At 42.9% G+C, this 19,465-nt stretch overlaps 1 protein-coding gene across 2 annotated transcripts in view; it reads right to left on the minus strand.

The window, feature by feature from the left end:
• The window catches only part of ADGB (androglobin), a 422,031-nt gene that overhangs the window by 197,177 nt on the left and 205,389 nt on the right, over window positions 1–19,465 (minus strand). For both annotated transcript variants that reach the window (XM_077486347.1, XM_077486346.1), the window contains exons 14-15: window positions 5,566–5,614; window positions 3,702–3,846 (exon numbers count right to left, since the gene is read on the minus strand). In XM_077486347.1, coding sequence (XP_077342473.1) covers window positions 3,702–3,846; window positions 5,566–5,614 — 194 coding nt within the window. The remainder of the gene's footprint in view (window positions 1–3,701; window positions 3,847–5,565; window positions 5,615–19,465) is intronic.

The raw sequence follows: 19,465 nt of genomic DNA on the forward strand, positions 1-19,465 counted from the left end.
TGCAGCTGAGGAGGACTACAAGTCCCAACATACCGGGCTGTGTGGGCTTACAGTTCTCCTCTGCTGAGCATAGCAGCTTTGTATGCTTGGACTTGTAGTCCTCCATAGTGCAGCCTTGCATGCTGGGACTTGTAGGCCTCCTCTGTAGTACAGTGCAGCCTTGCATGCTGGGACTTGTAGTCCTCTGTAATGCAGTGCAGCCTTGCTTGCTGGGACTTGTAGTCCTCTTCTGTAGCGCATAAAATGCATATACACTAAAAAACACATTTTACACAGTTTTTTTAGCTGTGTAAAATGTTAATTTTATGGTTAAAACAAAAAATTCGACAATTTTTTTCCAATATAAGACATACCCGAAAGTAAGACATAGTGGGGCTTTTGGGGATAAAAAGAAAGTAAGACACTGTCTTACTTTCGGGGAAACACGGTAACATATCAGTTTAAAATTAACAGTATTTAACTAAAAACATGTAGGGGGGGGGTAACACACCCAAATGAGGGCTCGCTCAAGCGCCCTAATACCTGTACTCAAAACTTAAGCCCCATACACACTATCATATTTTCTGCTGATTTTTTTCCTTCAGATTTACCAAAACCATATAATATGAGGTCAATCCTTAGGGATTACGTTATTGCACTACATGATTTTGGTAAATTTGAAGGAAAAAAACAGCAGAAGATCTGATAGTGTGTATGGGGCTTTAGAAGAGAGCACACTTTATACGCACAGTTAATCCTTGCTCTACGTTCCTCTTCTTTACTGCGCACACCCCGTATCTATCTGCCCCGTAACTTCTCCCAATGGATGCAGCAATAATGAGCAGGTACTGCTGAGCCTGTACCACACTCCACCAGTACAGCCTGACATGTCACCTCACTTCCAGTATCATTTTACGAGACCTCTCCCTGAAACAACAAATCATCTTTTCACAGGTTCCTGAGCTTCTCCATTCCCGAGGCCTCTCACTCTCTCTACTTCCCTTCCATGACACCTCATGCTAGGTACATGGAATACCCCATGTCGTGATATTGGTCCTATGTGAGACACAGATCGCTAGGGGGGCCTTAGACAACATAACAACAAAGTTATTTTAAGGTTGGGGGTGAATGAATGAATAATTTGTATAGCGCACAATGCGAACTGAATCGCCTCAAGGCGCTGTGATGAGCTTTGTTGTCCAGCTTCGAGAAGAGGAAGGTCTTGAGTTTTTTCCTGAAGACCTGGTGGTTTTCTTCCAAGCGGATGTTGGTTGGTAGAGAGTTCCATAGCCGTGGTCCTTGGACATCGAATCTCCGTTCCCTCTTTGATTTGTACCGGGATTTGGGAATGAGGAGGAGGTTTTGGTTAGATGATCGAAGACTGCGGTTGGGTGTGTAGTGTTTTATTTTCTCAAGTAGGTATTGAGCAGCGTCTCTATGCATGCATTTGTGGGTGAGGCAGAGGGTCTTGAATGTGATCCGATTCTTTACAGTTAGCCAGTGTAGACTCCTCAGGGAAGGGGAGATTGATTCCCAGGTTTTTTTTCCTGGTATCAGCTTTGCTGCCGTGTTTTGGATAAGTTGTAAGCGCGCAAGTTGATATTGGGGTAATACTATGTAAGGGAGTTTGTGTAGTCAAGTCGTGAATTAATGACTGTTCCAACTACCACTGCGTTGTCCTTCTTTGGGATGAACGGGGTGGACCAAGATGGTCGCTGGAGCCTAGGCTCTGGCTCTGACTGGAGGGGCTGGGTTGACCAAGATGGCTGCCAGGCTAGGCTGGAGCCACGGGCTATCCCAGTCTCGGCTTTCTGGTCCTGATGAGGGGTCGTTCGCAGATGAGGGAGGGGTCCGGTTGGCGTGGGTGCCCGTGAATGATTCAGGCTAGGCCGGAGCCACGGTGGTTCCTGAGAGCCTGTTCGGAGCGGCGTGGTGTGAGGTGACTGCATAGAGTGGTGGTTTACGTTCCTAGACCCCCGTGCCCGGGGGTCGCTTTAATAGCCGGTTCGGCTGCTGGAGGTCCGGGGAGAGCTGTGGCTGGAGGGGCCGGAACTTGTGAGCAGCTTGTGATGGAGCTTCTGATGGCATGTTAAATGTAACACATGAACAGTTCTCCAAAACATCTTTCATGTACATTCCTGTGCTCCCTTGTGACCCGTAAGGTGGTCATACCTTACACAAGAGAGCAAGTCAATTAGTACATTTATCTGCAAATTCCATTTCCTTTAGAACACCAACTGGGCTCCCACAAGGGATGGTAAAAGAAGCAAAGTGGTGACTACATCCTCAGCAGCACTCTTCTTCTCTTCCCATGTGGGGAAGCCCCATTCCCCTGACCTAGATAGTGTTCCCCCTTTATATGCTTTGTCAAGCAGGGGGTTGCACTCTTCAGAAAAGCCCCAGAAAACCTGACCAGCAGAGTTAACCTATACCTTCAAAACAGCACCATTTCTGTTTGGCAACATTAACCAAACAGTGTTGCTCACACAGTAGAAATGACATTTAACCCAGAAAATAATGAGCAAAACCCACACAGCAATACCTCAGTAAGCTTTGAAAGCTTTCAAATATTGTATGGCTCAGAGCAGTGGGAAACAATGTCTTACTTTGGAAGTTTGCAGTTAGGGTGTCCAAGCTGAGGTGTCCTCCCACACACCAATAGACAAGCGGTCATCGAATAAAAGAAGCAGCCGGATCTCCATAACATCAAGCGTATTTATTTTCAAGCCTTCACAGTGAGTACAGTCAGCAGCATACTAGTTTCGGTGATAAGCCTTGTTCACAGCACTCATGTAAAGGCTTGAAAATAAATACACTTGATGTTATGGAGTTGCCGGGTGCTTCTTTTATTCAAATACCTCAGTAAGCATCTGCTCACAAACAAGCTAATTTAAATTGACCCCTAAATCATATTTTACTTTGTTCTTAACTCCAGTCCTCCAACATATCTCTTAGAACCCCTACATCGGGAAGCTTTGGTAATTAACAATCAAATAAAGCAGATAAAATCAGCTGTACAGCATTAACCAAGCCTTCCTCTTTTCATAGGACAATGAATTTGCTTGTGTTTGTTTCCGAGGTGTAATGGTTTGGCAATGGTTAGAATAGAATACATTTTTTCTGCTGCTCCTATGGGTGTTTGGTGTTTTTTTGTCCAGCCTCTAAAGGCCCCTGCATGTTAGCTTAATGTGTCCATGCACACATAGGCGTTTAGAGGCAGGGACGTTTAGAGACAGGAAAAAAAACTTGAAGCGCCAAAACACGTGTAAACACTCCCAAATGCACCTAAGCACAAGGCGTGTTTAGCGCTTGAGCGTTAAATCATTTCAGTGGTCAGGCAATATTAATCTGGCCAATGAAATTAATTAACGCCCAAGCTCTTGAAACGCCTACATGCATTACAGTTTTTATCTTCCAAAACTCTGCTGCCAGGAGGAAAGGAGTCTAGGAGTCTAGGAGAGTTGGTAAAATGTCCAGTGTGCCAAAGAAAGGAACATTAGAGAAAAATTACATTTGACATTAAATTTGCCTAAAGCTACTTTTTTGTATTCAGAACAATCTTTTTAGATAAGGGAGTTCAAAAAACGGCGGAGCCTTTGTTAATTGCGGATGAAAAAAACAAAAAACATAGTTTTATCAGATTTACATATATTATAGATTTGTGGATTAGGCTGACATCAGCAAAAAATAATTATAATGATAATAATATTAATAATACTCACTGAAAACATTTGCAAAAGTCAGAAAAATCCATCCAAATTTGTTTTGGGACTTCCTTTACTTCCACAGGGCCTCCTTCTTTCTCAGTTAAGAGTATTGGCTGGCTTGACATGTCTGTTTGAATATCACCAGCAACAATTTCACTTCCTATGAGAATAACAGACACTACGTAGAATATTCTGGTCAAAAGAAATGCAATGCTGCGTTGTTTTTAAAAAGGAAATGCACTAGCATTAATGTCTGCCATCAACAATATGGGATCATTTTTGGTAATCGGTCCTATTTCTCCTTGTCAAAATATTTTATGTATTCAAAGGTAAATTATACAACTGTACAATATAATCTGTTATCAATCAAATTAATGAAGCTCAGTTATATAAATGCAAAGAATACCGGTAGTATAGATTGATATTATATATTATTAAATAAAAGTAATAAAGTTATAAGCAACTGTTGATCTGTTTTTGAATGCAATATCTTAATTTATACAAATATAACTGTAAAAATTCATAGGTAGCATATGTGGGAGCTTCCAAATTCAAGAAGTAAATATGGATATAAATAAAGATAGGTAGGGAAGAAGGGTAGAAGGGTAGAAGGAAAGAGGGGGATGTATAGAGAAAGGGTAATGAGTTCCGCAGGGTTTGGTCGGGAACCACCACAACGTCCTTGAACAACCATATTTGAAAAAACGAAACCTATCAAATTTACTACCATGGTAATAGTACTCTGTTATGAAATATTGATGGCAAAAAAAAATTCTATCCAAGGTTGCCATATTTTTTCATATTTAGGGATTTGGTCCGTTTCAAGAGCTAACATTTTCAAATGTATAACAGTATTATACATTCTATTCACAGTCTTATTGACTTCCAAAGTCGAGGATCTCTACGCTTTCGCCAGCGTTTGTTTCGCCGCCATAAAGAGCTGTATCAACAATTTAAAGTGGGTATGCAATAAGAATTCTGGTTTTAAATTGAGTAGGGTAATTGTAGGGTCCAGGTGTAATTTCATTTTGGGTAATTTAGATGCAATGTTAAAAATTTCCTTCCAGAAGGCTTGTGCAATAGAGCAATCCCACCAAATATGAAAATAAGTACCCAAACCTGTACAACCACGATAACATTGAGCCAAATCATTTTGGGTATATTTAGCTACCCTCACTGGTACAAGGTACCATCTTGTTAGTACCTTGTAGTTGGCCTCCATTGCCATTACATTAGAAGAGGCTGATTTGGTTACTGACCAAATTAGGTTCCAGTCTACATTTTGGTAATCAATCCTATTTATAAGGTCTCAAAGTCTTATTTCTCCAAATTCAGATTTTTTATGAGCTTTTTGCTGTGAATGACCAATTCAAGAAGTGTCTGGAGAGAGATCCCCTAACTTCCTCTTCCGGTCTTCCGGGGCCACATCAGGTCACAAAAAGAAGTTAGGGAAAATCCTTTTTTTTACAGAAAAGGTGTCTTCACTGGAGTGCCCAACAGCAGGGACTGGTGTAAATGGTTAGATGTGCAGTATACAGCACCTCATGTATTCCAGTGCTATATAAATAAGAGATATTACAAAAATGTATTATTTGTTCAACAGATACTTATCTGCTAAATGAAACCTGTGATACCAGCCCAGTTTATATTAGCAAATCATACCATCTATTCTCTGACTCACTATCCTGATCCAGGCTGAAATGTTTCATTGAATAGAGTGGGAAAGAATGATTAGACCACCTATGCCATTGGTGCTGACATCCTGCTAATAATCCTTTAGCTGTTATTTTATTGAGTTGTTCTTTTCTAGTAAAAAACACATTTCACTAAATTTCAAGACTTATATCTAATAATTACTTAAATCATATTAAAATGTTACCTGTCAAGTTGGTTGGTGTGGGTATTTTGTCTTGACTAGTAGAGGTTACCTGTAGACATTAAAAAAAGAGTTCCTTTAAAGGCTGTGCATAATTAAAGACTTTCAATATCACTAGAAATTATGTACATTGGATGCTTAGATCCCATAATACATATCAGTGGTTTAGGTTGCTCTTACGTTCGGGTTGAGACTTGCATAGAGAATGGGACAGGAGGAGCTAGAACACACAACAAGTGGGCAGGAATCACCACAACACCAGACTGACAGGAACAAAGTCAGTATTTGTGAGAGTAGATATCACTGTTATGCCGCGATCGGACGATCGGACATTCCGACAACAAAATCCTGGATTTATTTCCGATGGATGTGTGCTCAAACTTGTCTTGCATACACACGGTCACATAAATGTTTTTGGAAATGCCGAACGGCAAGAATGCGGTGACGTACAAAACGTACGACGAGGCGAGAAAAATTAAGTTCAATAGCCAGTGCGTACACACGATCGGAATTTACAACATCGGACTTTGTTGTAGCAAAATTTGAGAAACAGTTCTCAAATTTTTTGGTCGGAAATTCATGGTCGGAATTTCCGAAAACAAGCTCACATCGAACATTTGTTGTCGGAAATTCTGACTGTGTGTACGCGGCATAAAGCCCCATACACACTATCAGAGTTCTGCTGATTTTTTTCCTTCGGATTTACCAAAACCATGTAGTGTAAGGTCCTGCCTGATTGGATACAAAATGAAACTCCTAATGTTTGACCTCATATTATATGGTTTTGGTAAATCTGAAGGAAAGAATCAGCAGAAAATCTGATCGTGTGTACGGGACTTAAGAGTATCCAAGCTACACCTCTAAAGTTTCACTGTTGTGTGGACTTTCTTTTGAAAGTAGATCCCTTCTCACATTTTAGAAAATAGTTTAAAGTCTTGCTGGGCTGTACAAATAGAGTGACAGATGGGCTAAAATACTTGTTACTCTGGAATATGCTACTCCATGCTACCCCATAAGCAAGTAGCAATAGCTGCTAGATAGGAGGACCAGAAGCAGTGGCAGAATGATCAGGGTCATAAAAGTTGCACTTGTGACTGGGACCTTGCATTCTACCACCATAGGGGGGCCCACTGTGGGACTATAAGGCTCAGGTTACACTGCTGCAACACCAAAGTAATGTGACTTTCTTGCAATTTTCTTGGGACCTGCTTGTGACTTTTTTGATTTAACATTGCAGTCTAATGCACTCAAATCACACTAAAGTTGCAGCAAAGTGGTGCAGGAACCTTTTTTTGTTGCTGCCACTTGAGTCGCATTGATTAAGATGGCACCCATTAACCACTTGTCGCCCACCCACCGCGAAATGACGGAGGGCTGGTGCGGCTCTCGTTATGGGTGGACGTCATATGACAACACACTCGAATGGATGCGCCATGTTGCTAGGACACAGCGTGACCCCTATCTCTGTAAAGAGCTGCTGACCCGATTATTTAACCATGTGATCGGCTGTGTCTCATTACAGCCGGTCGTGTAAATGCAGAAGTGCCGGAAATCAGCTATCTTTGCCTCACACTGACAGAGTGTGTGGCGAGGAGAGCCGATCAGTGGCATCTCCTCGCAGTGGAGAACAGGGCAGGTAATCAGGGCACTGATCATCAGTGCCCTGATTACAGTAAAGCCCCAGCAGTGCCATCAATCAGTGCCCATGAGTCTCCATCAGTGACACAAATCAGTGCTCATCAGTGACAAAAATCAGTGCCCATCAGTGACACAATCAATACCCATTACTAGTGCCAGTCAGTGCTGCCTTTTAGTGCCCATCAGTGCCTGCTCATCACTGCTGCCCATCAGTCCCGCACATTAGTGCCCATCAGTGCCCACCAGTGCTGCCTATCAGTGCCCATCAGTGACACCTATCAGTGCCCATGAGTGTGGCATAATAGTGCCTCATCAGTGCCCATAAGTGCTGCCTCAACAGTGTCCATAACTGCCACATCATCAGTGCCCATCAGTGCATCAGTTAAGGAGAAAAATTACTACAACATTTACTTACTGAAACTAAGAAAAACTTTTTTTTTTTTAAATTGTGGTCTTTTTTCTAGTAAAAAATAAAAAACCCAGCAGTGATTAAATACAACCAAAAGAAAGTGTGAGAATGTGTGAAGAAAATGGTAAAAAATTGAGAATTGGGTACAATGTTGAATGGCCGCGCAATTGTAATTCAAAGTGCGTCAGTGCTGAAAGCTGAAAAATGGCCTGGGCAGGAAGGGGATCAAAGTGCCCTGTATTGAGGTGGTTAAAATAATAGGATTTTTATATACAGCTTACCTGTAAAATCCTTTTCTTGATAAGTACATCACGGGACACAGGAGCTTCATTACATAGTGGGTTAAATAGGCACCTCTGGTGATTGGACACTGGTTAACCCTCAATTAAGGAGAATTCCTCCCCTATATAACCCCTAACATATGGGAGGCAACTCAGTTTTGTAGCAAAGCAATAAGAAACCACGTAAAACCCAAGAGGGGCGGGAGCCCTGTGTTCCGTGATGTACTTCTCAAGAAAAAGATTTTACAGGTAAGCTGTATATAAAAATACTATTTTCTTGATCATACATCACGGGACACAGGAGCTTCATTACATAGTGGGATGTCCCAAAGCAATGCTCAGTTTGAGGGGAGGGAGACACAGATCAGAAATATAGACAGCCATGGACTGGAGGATCTAAACTGCAGCCTGCAGAACACTGCTCCCAAAGGCGATATCCTCTTGCCCTCTGACATCCACCCGATAGAATCTGGTGAATGTGTGGACTGATGACCAAGCTGCAGCCTTACAGATCTGAGCAAGGGAGGCCTGGTGATGCACTGCCCAAGAAGCACCTACAGTCCTGGTTGAGTGCGCTTTCACTTGAAAAGGAGGAATCTTCCCCTTTACACTATAGGCCTGAGAAATAACCTGTCTAATCCACCTTGAGAGAGTGGATCTTGATGCCACTTGGCCCTTCCTAGGGCCTTCCGGCAGAATAAATAAGCAATCAGTCTTTCTTATCTGAGCAATTGCCTGACGATAGGTACTGATTGCCCTTACCACATCTAAAGTGTGCAAAGATTCTTCTTCTGCGGACTGTGGATCCAGAAAAAGGATGGTAGGATTACATCTTGATTCAAATGGAATCCCGAAACCACCTTAGGCAGAAAAGACCTGTTGGGACGCATTACCACCCGGTCCTTATGAATAATTAGATACGGTTCCTTGCTGGAGAGAGCTGCTAGCTCTGACACTCTCCTAGCCGAGGAAATGGCTACCAAGAAAACCAATTTTTTTTGTCAAAAGAACTAATGAAGCCAGATGCAAAGGTTCAAATGGTTGCCCCTGCAAAGCTGAGAGAACCAAATTCAATATCCAATATCCCATGGGCATACCGGAGGTTTGACTGGCGGTCTTATCCGCATGGCCCCCTGGATGAAAGCCCACACCAGGGAATGTGATGCAAGTGGCTTCTGAAAAAACACTGAAAAGGCCGAAATCTGCACCTTGATAGTGCTTACGGCCAAATTCATCTCTAGGCCTGACTGGAGAAAGGCCAAGATCCTGCTAATGACATACTTTCTAGGATGCCATTCCCTGAGTTCACACCAGGAAACATATACCTTCCAGATTTTGTAGTAAATAAGCCTGGAGGCCAGCTTTCTGGCATTGACCAGAGTAGAAAGGACTGGCCCTGAAAGCCCACGATCCCTCAGAATGTGGGTCTCAGCAGCCAAACCGTCAAATTCAGACTGTGTAAAGCAGGATGGTAAATCGGACCCTGCGAGAGCAGATCTGGCCGGAGAGGGAGGATCCATGGCCTGCCTACTGCCAACTTCATGATCTCTGCGTACCAAGGTTGCCTGAGCCAAGCCAGGGCCAAAAACACTGACTTTGTTTCCCTCTTGATTCTTCCCAGGAACCGTGACAGAAGCGGGCATAAATTAGATTGTACTGATCCCAGGGAACTGTCAGAGCATCCGACCCCTGAGCAAGAACATCTCTTGTCCTTGACACGAATTTGTCCAGCTTTCTGTTGAATCTGGACGCAAACAGATCTACGTCTGGAGTACCCCACCTGCGACATATGTTCTGAAACACGTCGGGGTGCAGAGCCCATTCTCCTGGGCACAACTGCTGGCGGCTCAGAAAATCCGCCTGCCAATTTTCTACTCCTGGAATGAAGACTGCAGAAAGGGATGGAACATGCCTTTCTGCCCAGGCAAGTATGCGATTCACCTCTTTTTGTGCAACCAGACTCCTGGTACCACCCTGGTGATTGATGTAGGCCACTGCTGTGGCATTGTCAGACTGAACCCGAACAGGGAGACCCCGTAGTCGTAAGACCACTTTATGAGAGCCATATAAACTGCCCTGATCTCCAAGACATTTATGGGCAATAGCTTCTCGATCGCAGACCATTTCCCCTGCGAGCACGTCTCCTCCAACACTGCTCCCCAGCCTGTCAGGCTGGCATCTGTCGTAATAATCTTCAATGGAAGAGGAAGAAAAGTTTTGCCTTTCAGCAAATTCTCGGTTTGTAACCACCAAACGAGACTCTTGCATGTCCCTGGGGACAGACACATAGGAAGATCCAAGGCCTGGGGCTTCCTGTTCCACGCCGCAAGGATGCATCTTTGCAGAGGCCTTGAGTGGAACTGGGCGAATGGAACGGCCTCAAAGGAGGCGACCATTTTCCCTAACAGTCTCATGCACAACCGAATGGGGGAAGATCTTCTGCCCAGAATTAGGCGCACCAGACCCCCAAAGGCCAAGGCTTTTGGCCTTGGTAGAAACACCCCGCCTTGAGCGGTGTCGATGACCATACCCAGGTACTCCAACCTGGTATCAGGCTGTAGGGACGATTTTTCTAGGTTTATAATCCAACCTAGGCATTCCAGTCTAGTGTTCTGGTAACACTGTGGTTCAGGAGCGCTACTATTTTCTCTATGAGAAGCAAATTGTCTAGATAAGCCATGACGGCTATACCCTGAGCTCTTAGGTTTGCCAAGAGAGGGTCTAGAATCTTTGTGAAGACTTGAGGAGCCGTAGCGAGCCCGAACGGCAAAGCCACAAATTGAAAATGGCGCCGCTCTACCGCGAACCTTAGATACTTTTGGTGTGCGGAAAATATTGGCACATGAAGATATGCATCCTTGATATCTATTGATGCCATAAACTCTCCCCCTTGCAGGGAGGAGACCACAGCGCGTATTGACTGCACTCGGAAGGACCGGATGCATAAAAAAACGGTTCAGATCCTTCAGATCCAGGATAGGTCTGACACCTCCATTTGGCTTTGGAACGGTGAGGTGATTCGAGTAAAAGCCTGAACCCTGTTCTTTTGGGTCCACTTCCACTATCACCCCCTGGGATAGTAAGTGATCTAAGGCCAGGAATAGCGGTCTTTGCTTTACTGGATCCCTGGGGATCCTTGACCTTAGAAAGTGAGAAGGTGGAATCTCCTGAAACTCTAGCTTGTAGCCCAGAGATACCGAGGAGACTACCCACTTGTCCTAGATCTCTTCCCGCCAGGCTTCTGCAAACGGCAGGAGCCTTCCCCCCACTCGGCCGAGCGGGGACGCCCCTTCACAAGGAAGCTTTTGGGCTCTGCTTGGCAGGCTTTTGCCCCCAAGTCTTTTTCTGCCCCTGGGCCCGGCCTTGAGCCTTTCCTGTAGAGGGAGGTGGGGAAGGCCGTCGCCACTGCTTAGAGCTTGATGCTCCGGGAGAGAGAGAACGCCTAAATGATGGACGTTTGCTCCTTTTGATTGGAAGGAGAGTAGATTTACCCCCTGAAATTCTTTGGACGAACTTGTCTAATTCTTCTCCAAATAAACGTTCCCCCTTAAACGGGAACCCAATCAAATGCTTCTTGCATGATAGCTCAGCTGCCCAATTTTTTAGCCATAGGGTCCTTCGCATGTGTACCAAAAGGAGAGACAAATGAGATGCTTGTTGGACAGAATCCAAAATCGCATCAATCATGAAACACAGAATATGAGGTATTTCTGCATAGTTCTCCACTTCCTCACTGGGAAGGAGGCCAAGCATCTGCTTAACTTGTTCCTTGAGGAACTGACACAACCCCACGGCTGCGACTGTAGGTTGCACTACTGCGCCAGTCATGGAAAAGGAGGCTTTCAATAAGGTTTCCAGCTTCTTATCAGTTGGATCCTTAAATACCTGAGCATTATCCAAAGGACAGGTCAGGTTTCTATTCACACAAGAAACAGCCTCATTGACAGATGAGACCCCCCATTTCTTGGCGAAACTTTCCTCCAGAGGATAAAGCATAGAAAACCTTTTAGGAGGAGCAAACAGTTTATCGGGATGTCCCCAATCCTTATACAACAATTTATCCATTAAGGGATGAATTGGAAAGGAAAAGGCAGTCTGTGGGGTTTTCCTGACCCCCAGGGAAGAAACAGAGGATGTTGCGACCTCAGCAGCAGGCATTCTGAATGTGGTACGCACCAACTCAGTATAATATTGCACCTGTTTTCTGAGCACCTGGGAGGAGGGGACTCTCTCCTCTTCCTCTGATTCATCCGACTGCTCAAGATCCCTGTTCCAAGATAGGGATCTCTCCTCATTGTCAGAGGTGTCATCTGAAAGAGGAATCTCAGCAGAGGGAGGGGATCTACCCCCTTTCCTGCTATCTTTTAGGGAAGCTGAAATAAAATTCATGATTCTCCCTTCAAAACCCTCAAATGTAGCCCTAAGGGAGTCCTCAGTGACACATACCGGAGTTGAAATATTAGGAGAGGCTGCAAAACCTGACAGGGGCACTGACTGTGAGGCTGGCTCCAGTCTTGCAGGGGGGGATGGTAACCTACAGGCATTTTTAGAACCCCTAGACCTAGGCGGTGATTTACCAGTGCCTTTGTTACCTCCCCCTGAGACCCTCTTACGAGGAGACATGGTCCTAAGCTACAAAGCAGAGGTACTATTACAAAGTGCAATCACTGTTGTGCTCAAAGTCTCACAATAAATATATATGCTTAAACTGCACAACCTGATGCTGAGTAGGTGTCTTAGGTTTGCCTGGATCCAATCCCTTAGGATGCTTACTGCCCACAGCTCCTGTGTCTCCACTTACAATCCCCTGGCGCTCTAGGCTTTTTTAAAATTGCCGCCAGGCGCCTGCGCAGTACAGCGCCGTGCACACCGACGTGCACGGCTCGCAACCACACTCCCCCCCTCCATTAGCACGGGAGCGCACTTAGTGCGCGTGCACGAGGACAACCGGACGTCCAGGGGGTAAGGGAACCAACATCGGAGTTGCGCGGGACCCCCAGACTACGTGGGACCCCTGTATTACCTTTATTGTGGCAGGGAGTGCAGTGGAAACGTGAGTCATCTGGAGGAACCAGGCTTCACTGAGTGTGTGTATCTGAAAGGCATGTAAGTATGCATCAGGCTGCTCTTACTCCCTCTAGTGGTGGAAACCAGGTAAGACATACAACTACTCAATGAAGAAATCCATAATATACATTTATATAGGATTAACTTCCCTTACCTGTCCTCACCGCAGGAATTGCTGAAAACAGACAGATTCCAGCCTTCACCCATCACGGCGGGCAGAGTTGTGCCAACCTTCAGGATTTTTGGGGTTCCTTATCAGAGGAACCTCCTTCCTGGACCTTGTAAAAGACTCTGCCAGAAACTTTAGTGCCACTATGTAAATAGTACACCAAGTCTGGTTTTCCCAGAGCCCAGTCTTCCAATAGGAGAGGACTTACAGGCAAACCTTGTTTGTTCGGATGACGAGGCCTGGGTACCATACCATCTTGGGAGACAAAATATCGGCCCAAGATATGGATCTGGTTTGTTGTAGCCCTTAGGCCCCCGCAGGGACCTGCACAGAGCTTTCTTCATAGCACATGTTTTACGTGACCAACCACCATAGACACTGGCGAAAAAACTGAGGTGCCTCCCATATGGGAGGGGTTATATAGGGGAGGAATTCTCCTTAATTGAGGGTTAACCAGTGTCCAATCACCAGAGGTGCCTATATAACCCACTATGTAATGAAGCTCCTGTGTCCCGTGATGTATGATCAAGAAAAATGTGTTTTGGCTTGTCATGTGACTATGAGTTGCAATGTAAACCAGGGCTAATAATGGGCCCCGAGACAGGAGGACCTGGGATGAGTGGGAAGAACCCAGGTAAAGGGCCCAGCACTAGCGGTCAGGGGGGCCTTAATGGTTTCTTGCACTGGGGCCCTGAAGGTTCTGGGTATGCCTCTGATCAGAAGTCAAATTTCTGTTCATCCTCTTTAAAGCCCCATACACACTATCAGTTTTTCTGCTGAGTTTTTCCTTCAGATTTACCAAAACCATGTAGTGCAAGGGCCTGCCTGATTGCACACAAATTGAAACCCCTAAGGTTTGACCTCATATTATATGGTTTTGGTAAATCTGAAGGAATAACTCAGCAGAAAATCTGATAGTGTGTATGGGGCTTTACAGTATCAACAGTATCAGTATTAAATAGTTAAGCTTTGCTTATGTAAGCACAAACTGTTATTATTTCATTAGAAAGCCCAGCAAAAATGTTTGAACTTCAAGGCTACATTTGAATGCAAATACATTTTAACATTCTTCAAGCAGTGTTAAATGTATTTATTTATATATATTGCAGCTTACCAATTTTTAGATGTGGTGGCTGCATTAGTTTTTCTTTTCAGGTTTTATTTCCTTTATTTTTACCTGGTGATCTAGCCAGTAAGTCTGTTGTTTTTTCAACAGAACAACCTGTCCTGTAGATGTAACAGTTAGAAGGATGAGACGAAAGATTTAACATTGATAGATGTGCTTGCGACAATCACTTTTTGTTTATTTATGTAAAAACCTTTATTCCAACAGGAACACGACTACTGCTCTAACTGTTTATAATGTCTAAGCTGCAGTTCAGCTTTGATTTGTTAGGCTTGGTTCACATATATGCAAATTGAATGTGTTTTTACCTGCATCCCATTCGCATAACATGTGAATCGGACCGGCTTTCAATGGAGCCGGTTCACACATGTATGGGACGGCCATGATACACTTTTAAAAAGGGTGCTCTGGGTTTTAGGTCCAGTTCAGGTGTGATTTCAGGTAAAAATTTGCACCTGAGAAGCACCTGAATTGTGCTTGGACCAGTAAACGGAAACACACCGGACTGTCGCACTGAAACTGTGGCCGCATATACAGTCATGCTCAAAAGTTTGCATACCATGGTAGAAATTGTAACATGTTGGCATTAATATTGAAAATATGACTGATCATGCCAAAAAACTGTCTTTTATTTAAGGAGAGCAATCACCAAAATGGTCCTGTTAAAAAGTTAACATACCCTGGAATGTTTGGCCTTGATACAAACACAGAAGGTGGCACACACAGGTTAAAATGACAATTAAAAGGTTCATTTCCCACATTTGTGGCTTTTTAAATCACAGTTAGTGCCTGTGCATAAATAGTCTGAAAATGAGTTTGTTAACTCTCACATGGAAGCAGACACTGAGCCATGAGGTGGTAGAAAAGAACAGTCAAAAGACCTGCATAACAAGGTAATGAAACTTTACAAAGATGGAAAGGGATATAAAAAGATATCCAAAGCCTTGAATATGCCAGTCAGTTATTAAGAAGTGTTAAATTAGGGGCTCTTTCAATAACAAGCCAAGGTCAGGTAGACCAAGAAAGATTGCAGCCACAACTGTCGGAAGAATTGCTCAGGATACAAAGAAAAATCCACAGTTAACCACAGGAATAATATAGGCGGCTCTGCAAAAAAGACGGTGTGGTTGTTTTTAAAGAGCACAATTCAACGATACTTGAACAAAAATGAGCTGCATGATTGAGCTGCCAGAAGGAAGCCTTTACTGTGCCAATGCCACAAAAAAGCCAATGAGGCATGTCAAGGTGTTGTTAGGTAATATTGTAACCAGGCTTTTTTGTGAAACTTGTAAAGTAAAGACTTCTTTCTGGCAACTTGACCATGCAGCTCTTTTTTGTTCAAGTATCATCATATTGTGCTCCTTAAAAACAACCACACCATCTTTTTCCAGAGCAGACTGTATTTCTAATTAAGTTACCTGTGGGGTTTTCTTTGTAGCCGAACAGTTCCTGTGGCTGAAAACTTTCTTGATCTACCTGACCTTGGCTTGGTATCAAGAGATCCCCACATTTTCCTCTTCTTATTAAGTGTTTGAACAGTACTGACTGGCATATTCAAGGCTTTGGATATCTTTTTATATCCTTTTCCATCTTTGTAAAGATTCATTACCTTGTTACGCAGGTCCTTTGACTGTTATTTTCTACCTCCTCATGGCTCAACGTCTAGCCTGCTTATTGCATCCATGTGAGAGCAAACAAACCCATTGACTATATATACGCAGACACTAATTGTGATTTAAAAAGCCACAAATGTGGGAAATTAACCTTTGATTGCCATTTTAACCCGCGTGTGCCACCTTCTGTGTTTGTACCAAGGCCAAACATTGCAGGGTATGTAAACTTTTTATCAGGGCCATTTGGGTGATTTCTGTTATCATTATTATTTAAAAAGGATCCAAAAGATGATGTGATAACTGGCTTCATATGATTGCTAGCCTTAAATAAAAAAAATTGTAAAGCCAAAATTTCACAATTTCTACCAGGTTATGCAAACTTTTGAGCACAACTGTATGTGGACCCAGCCTTAGTGTATCTAAATCTGCTAGTCCAACTAACAATCCCCTACCCCCAGATTGAAAATACTGCTGTTCAAAGGTTTCTCACTCTAATACCAGAGGTGTGTTACTGGCAAGATCAACAGGTTATAACAGAGAGAAAATGCCCCAAAAAAGGAAAAGGAATGCTGCCACCATATCTAATACTTGGTAAACTGTAATATACTAAATTTTTTTGTTTTGGATTAAATATCACTTTAAATTTACCTAAGTAAATTTTAACAATCTTAAACTCCAGACAAAATTCTTAAATGATTAGAACCAGATTTTTACTGCTGTTTGTTTACCCATTGGGGGCATTTTGTGAAACCTCCTGTCCTGGAAACAAACAAGAAAAGGAAATCTCCCTGAATTGATAACAGGAAATTTTACCTTTGAAAGTTGTCACTAAAACATGTATCCTAATTGAGAGATTTCTCCTCTATTGGTGACACTGGTGACACTTAAACCCACTTGTTTTATGTCCTAGTAACCCAGGCAGAAAATTAGGTGAAATCTCCCCCACAAGTTGGACACAGCTCTCAATAATTTAGTATGCTTGCTGCCATGGGAGATAAGGAGAAGATCAGGAATTGTGATATAGCATTGGGGATAAGAACATCCCTAATAAGTTTCAACAGCACCTGAAGAGTTTGCAGTGCCTTGGGACCTCTGTCCGTGAATTTACTGGCACCTGGGCTGGATGGGGCATCCATTGACTCTGGGGGAAAATCCTTAATATCTTGCAACATTACTTGTCCGTGCTGGAACTGTGTCAAACGTGTATATGTCACACAGGGTTCTTACTGATGCAAGTTGAGGGGCTCTAGGATGCATATTGTGAGTGTAGAAAAATGCAAAACCAGTGCTGGATTGGTAATTTTTGGATTGGGTTCAGGAGTCCAGAAGCTTTGAAGAGCCTTGGGAGGGATGAAGCCTCTAACCTTATGTTCACCTTATGTTCAGCTTATGTTCAGCCTGTGCAGGTATGGAAAGCCTTTTTAGGTAAAATGCTGCCTGTGGTCCAGGGCTCCTTCCCTTGACACAAGTTACTGCACGGAAAGTGTGTGAACATACACTGGAAGAGTGTGTTATGGCCTCAAGGGGAGACCATCTGACTAGGCCTGTTCCTGAGAGAGGTTTTAAGTAATTTTGTGGAACTAGGCAAGAGCCTGTGCAGCCCAAGCTGGGCAGTGTTATGATAGCCAGAAGGCTGAAGGATTTATGTTCTATTGTGGTGATGCTGATTTTGCAGGTTTTTACTGCTATGTATTGTTACGTATGTTTTAGCTTTGCATACTTTTTGGAAGGAGACAAAGAGGTGCTCAATCTGTCTGTGTGTATGAAATAAAAATAGTGAACTACTAGCAATCTCTTTGCATCTCTGAGATATGACACTCACTCTACCCAAGATTAGAAGAAGCATTTGATGGAGGTATGCTGTAATCCATTTAGAGTGGTGATACCAAGTTGTTTCCAAACAATATATTAGTGTCAGACCAGTGTGCCCTTTTCACATGTTGGTGTGATGGGTTGTGCAGTGCAGTGTTGCACTTTTCTACCATGCACTGGACGGCACTATATTTTAGCGCACTACAGCACAACGCCTACTCTGCACTGAAGTGTGGAAACATAAATGAAGTGTCACATTTCCCCTTCACAGCAGGGCAAAACTGACAACTTCCCTCAAGCTAAGGGCTTGTTAACATAATGTGCAGTGACCTGTATTTTTCCACCCTGGATAAATGCAGGTCATTGCAAGGGAACATAGACAACAATGGTTTTCTATGTGCCTTGTCCACACCACAACTTTGTGTACATGTGCACTGCCTTAAAATGCAAACCGTCTAAAAAAATAAAATAAAAAGCAAACTGTCTGCATTTTAACACAATGCATATGAACGCATGTAAATGCAAGATAGCGCAAATGAAAGTTAAATATACAACAAATAAATTGTTAAAAGTATTTTGACTCTTCCAAGGACCTGCCACTTTACATTGGATGACACAAAAATGAATACCAAATGCAAAGTGCAATGCACATAAAAATGTATGCTAAATGCCCATCAACACATACACATTTCCAATGTATTATGCTGAGTTTGTATGAGCAGTATGGCCCCCTAAGGCCCCATTCACACTGGCCCACACAGTAAATTTATTTTGTTTTTTTAATTATATTTCAAGTCACACAGCACTGTTGCATGGTGTCATGCAATGAAAAATGAAAACATGCTGCATTTTCTATACTGCATCGTACATCGCATCAGATTTGTGGTGTGAACAGGGCACACAGAGAGCATTGGTTTTCTATGTGCTCTAGTTGTGACCTGCTTTTATAAAGTACAGAAAAGTACAGGTGAGAAAGCTTCTTTTTTCTTTGCTGGCAGAGACTGCACTCTCACCACTTTGCTAGGAAAAGATAAAGAAATGCCATTCCAACAAAAACCCTAGTTCTCTACAAAAATGAAACCTTAGAAAGAAAGAATGAATGATCGGCGAAGGTAAAAAGCCCCTTGAGAAATGAAAATTTGCACCTTGAAGCTATCAATTTAATAAGAGGATATTGCATATTAGTTTTTTTTAATTAACTGAGTATTCTGTGTGAATCCAACAGTTTAATTTAATGAAAATTCTGGGTTCAGGGTTGAATTATATTTGCAATTACGTAAAGATTAGCCTTCCGTAATATTAGGGAAATTAACAGTTTTATAATTTCATATTAAGCTCTCATATATAATTAATATGTGAAATAATGAAGCAGGAGCAGCTTGTCATTTACAAAACAAAGTGTCACCACATATGAGTCACAAATTCGATACGGCACATGAGTCATCTATAATTCCACAAGGCACTAAGAACATATTTGCATTTGCTGGATACATAAAATAATATCTCCATTTTGGAAAACATGGAAATCATATGGGGAAAGAGACATCAGAAAACTCTGTAATAGGTCAAGATGGTAATGTAAAGTCTGCTGTGCAGTACGAATGATATGCATTGGGGCTCTAGGAAGGCAAAAGCATGGTTGCACAGAACGTCATGTAATACATATCTTGCATTTGCGGTTGCACTCATCTAATTGGCTAACATAATCTGTTGTAGCAGAGTGTCTCACAGGGAGCTGGAAAAAGTCCTGTTCAGGATTTACACATCTCCCAGGCTCTTTTCATATAC

The sequence above is a fragment of the Lithobates pipiens genome, unplaced genomic scaffold (assembly GCF_037356315.1).
Source record: "Lithobates pipiens isolate NorthernLeopardFrog02 unplaced genomic scaffold, aLitPip1_a1.2 Scaffold_18, whole genome shotgun sequence".
NCBI lineage: Eukaryota > Metazoa > Chordata > Amphibia > Anura > Ranidae > Lithobates > Lithobates pipiens.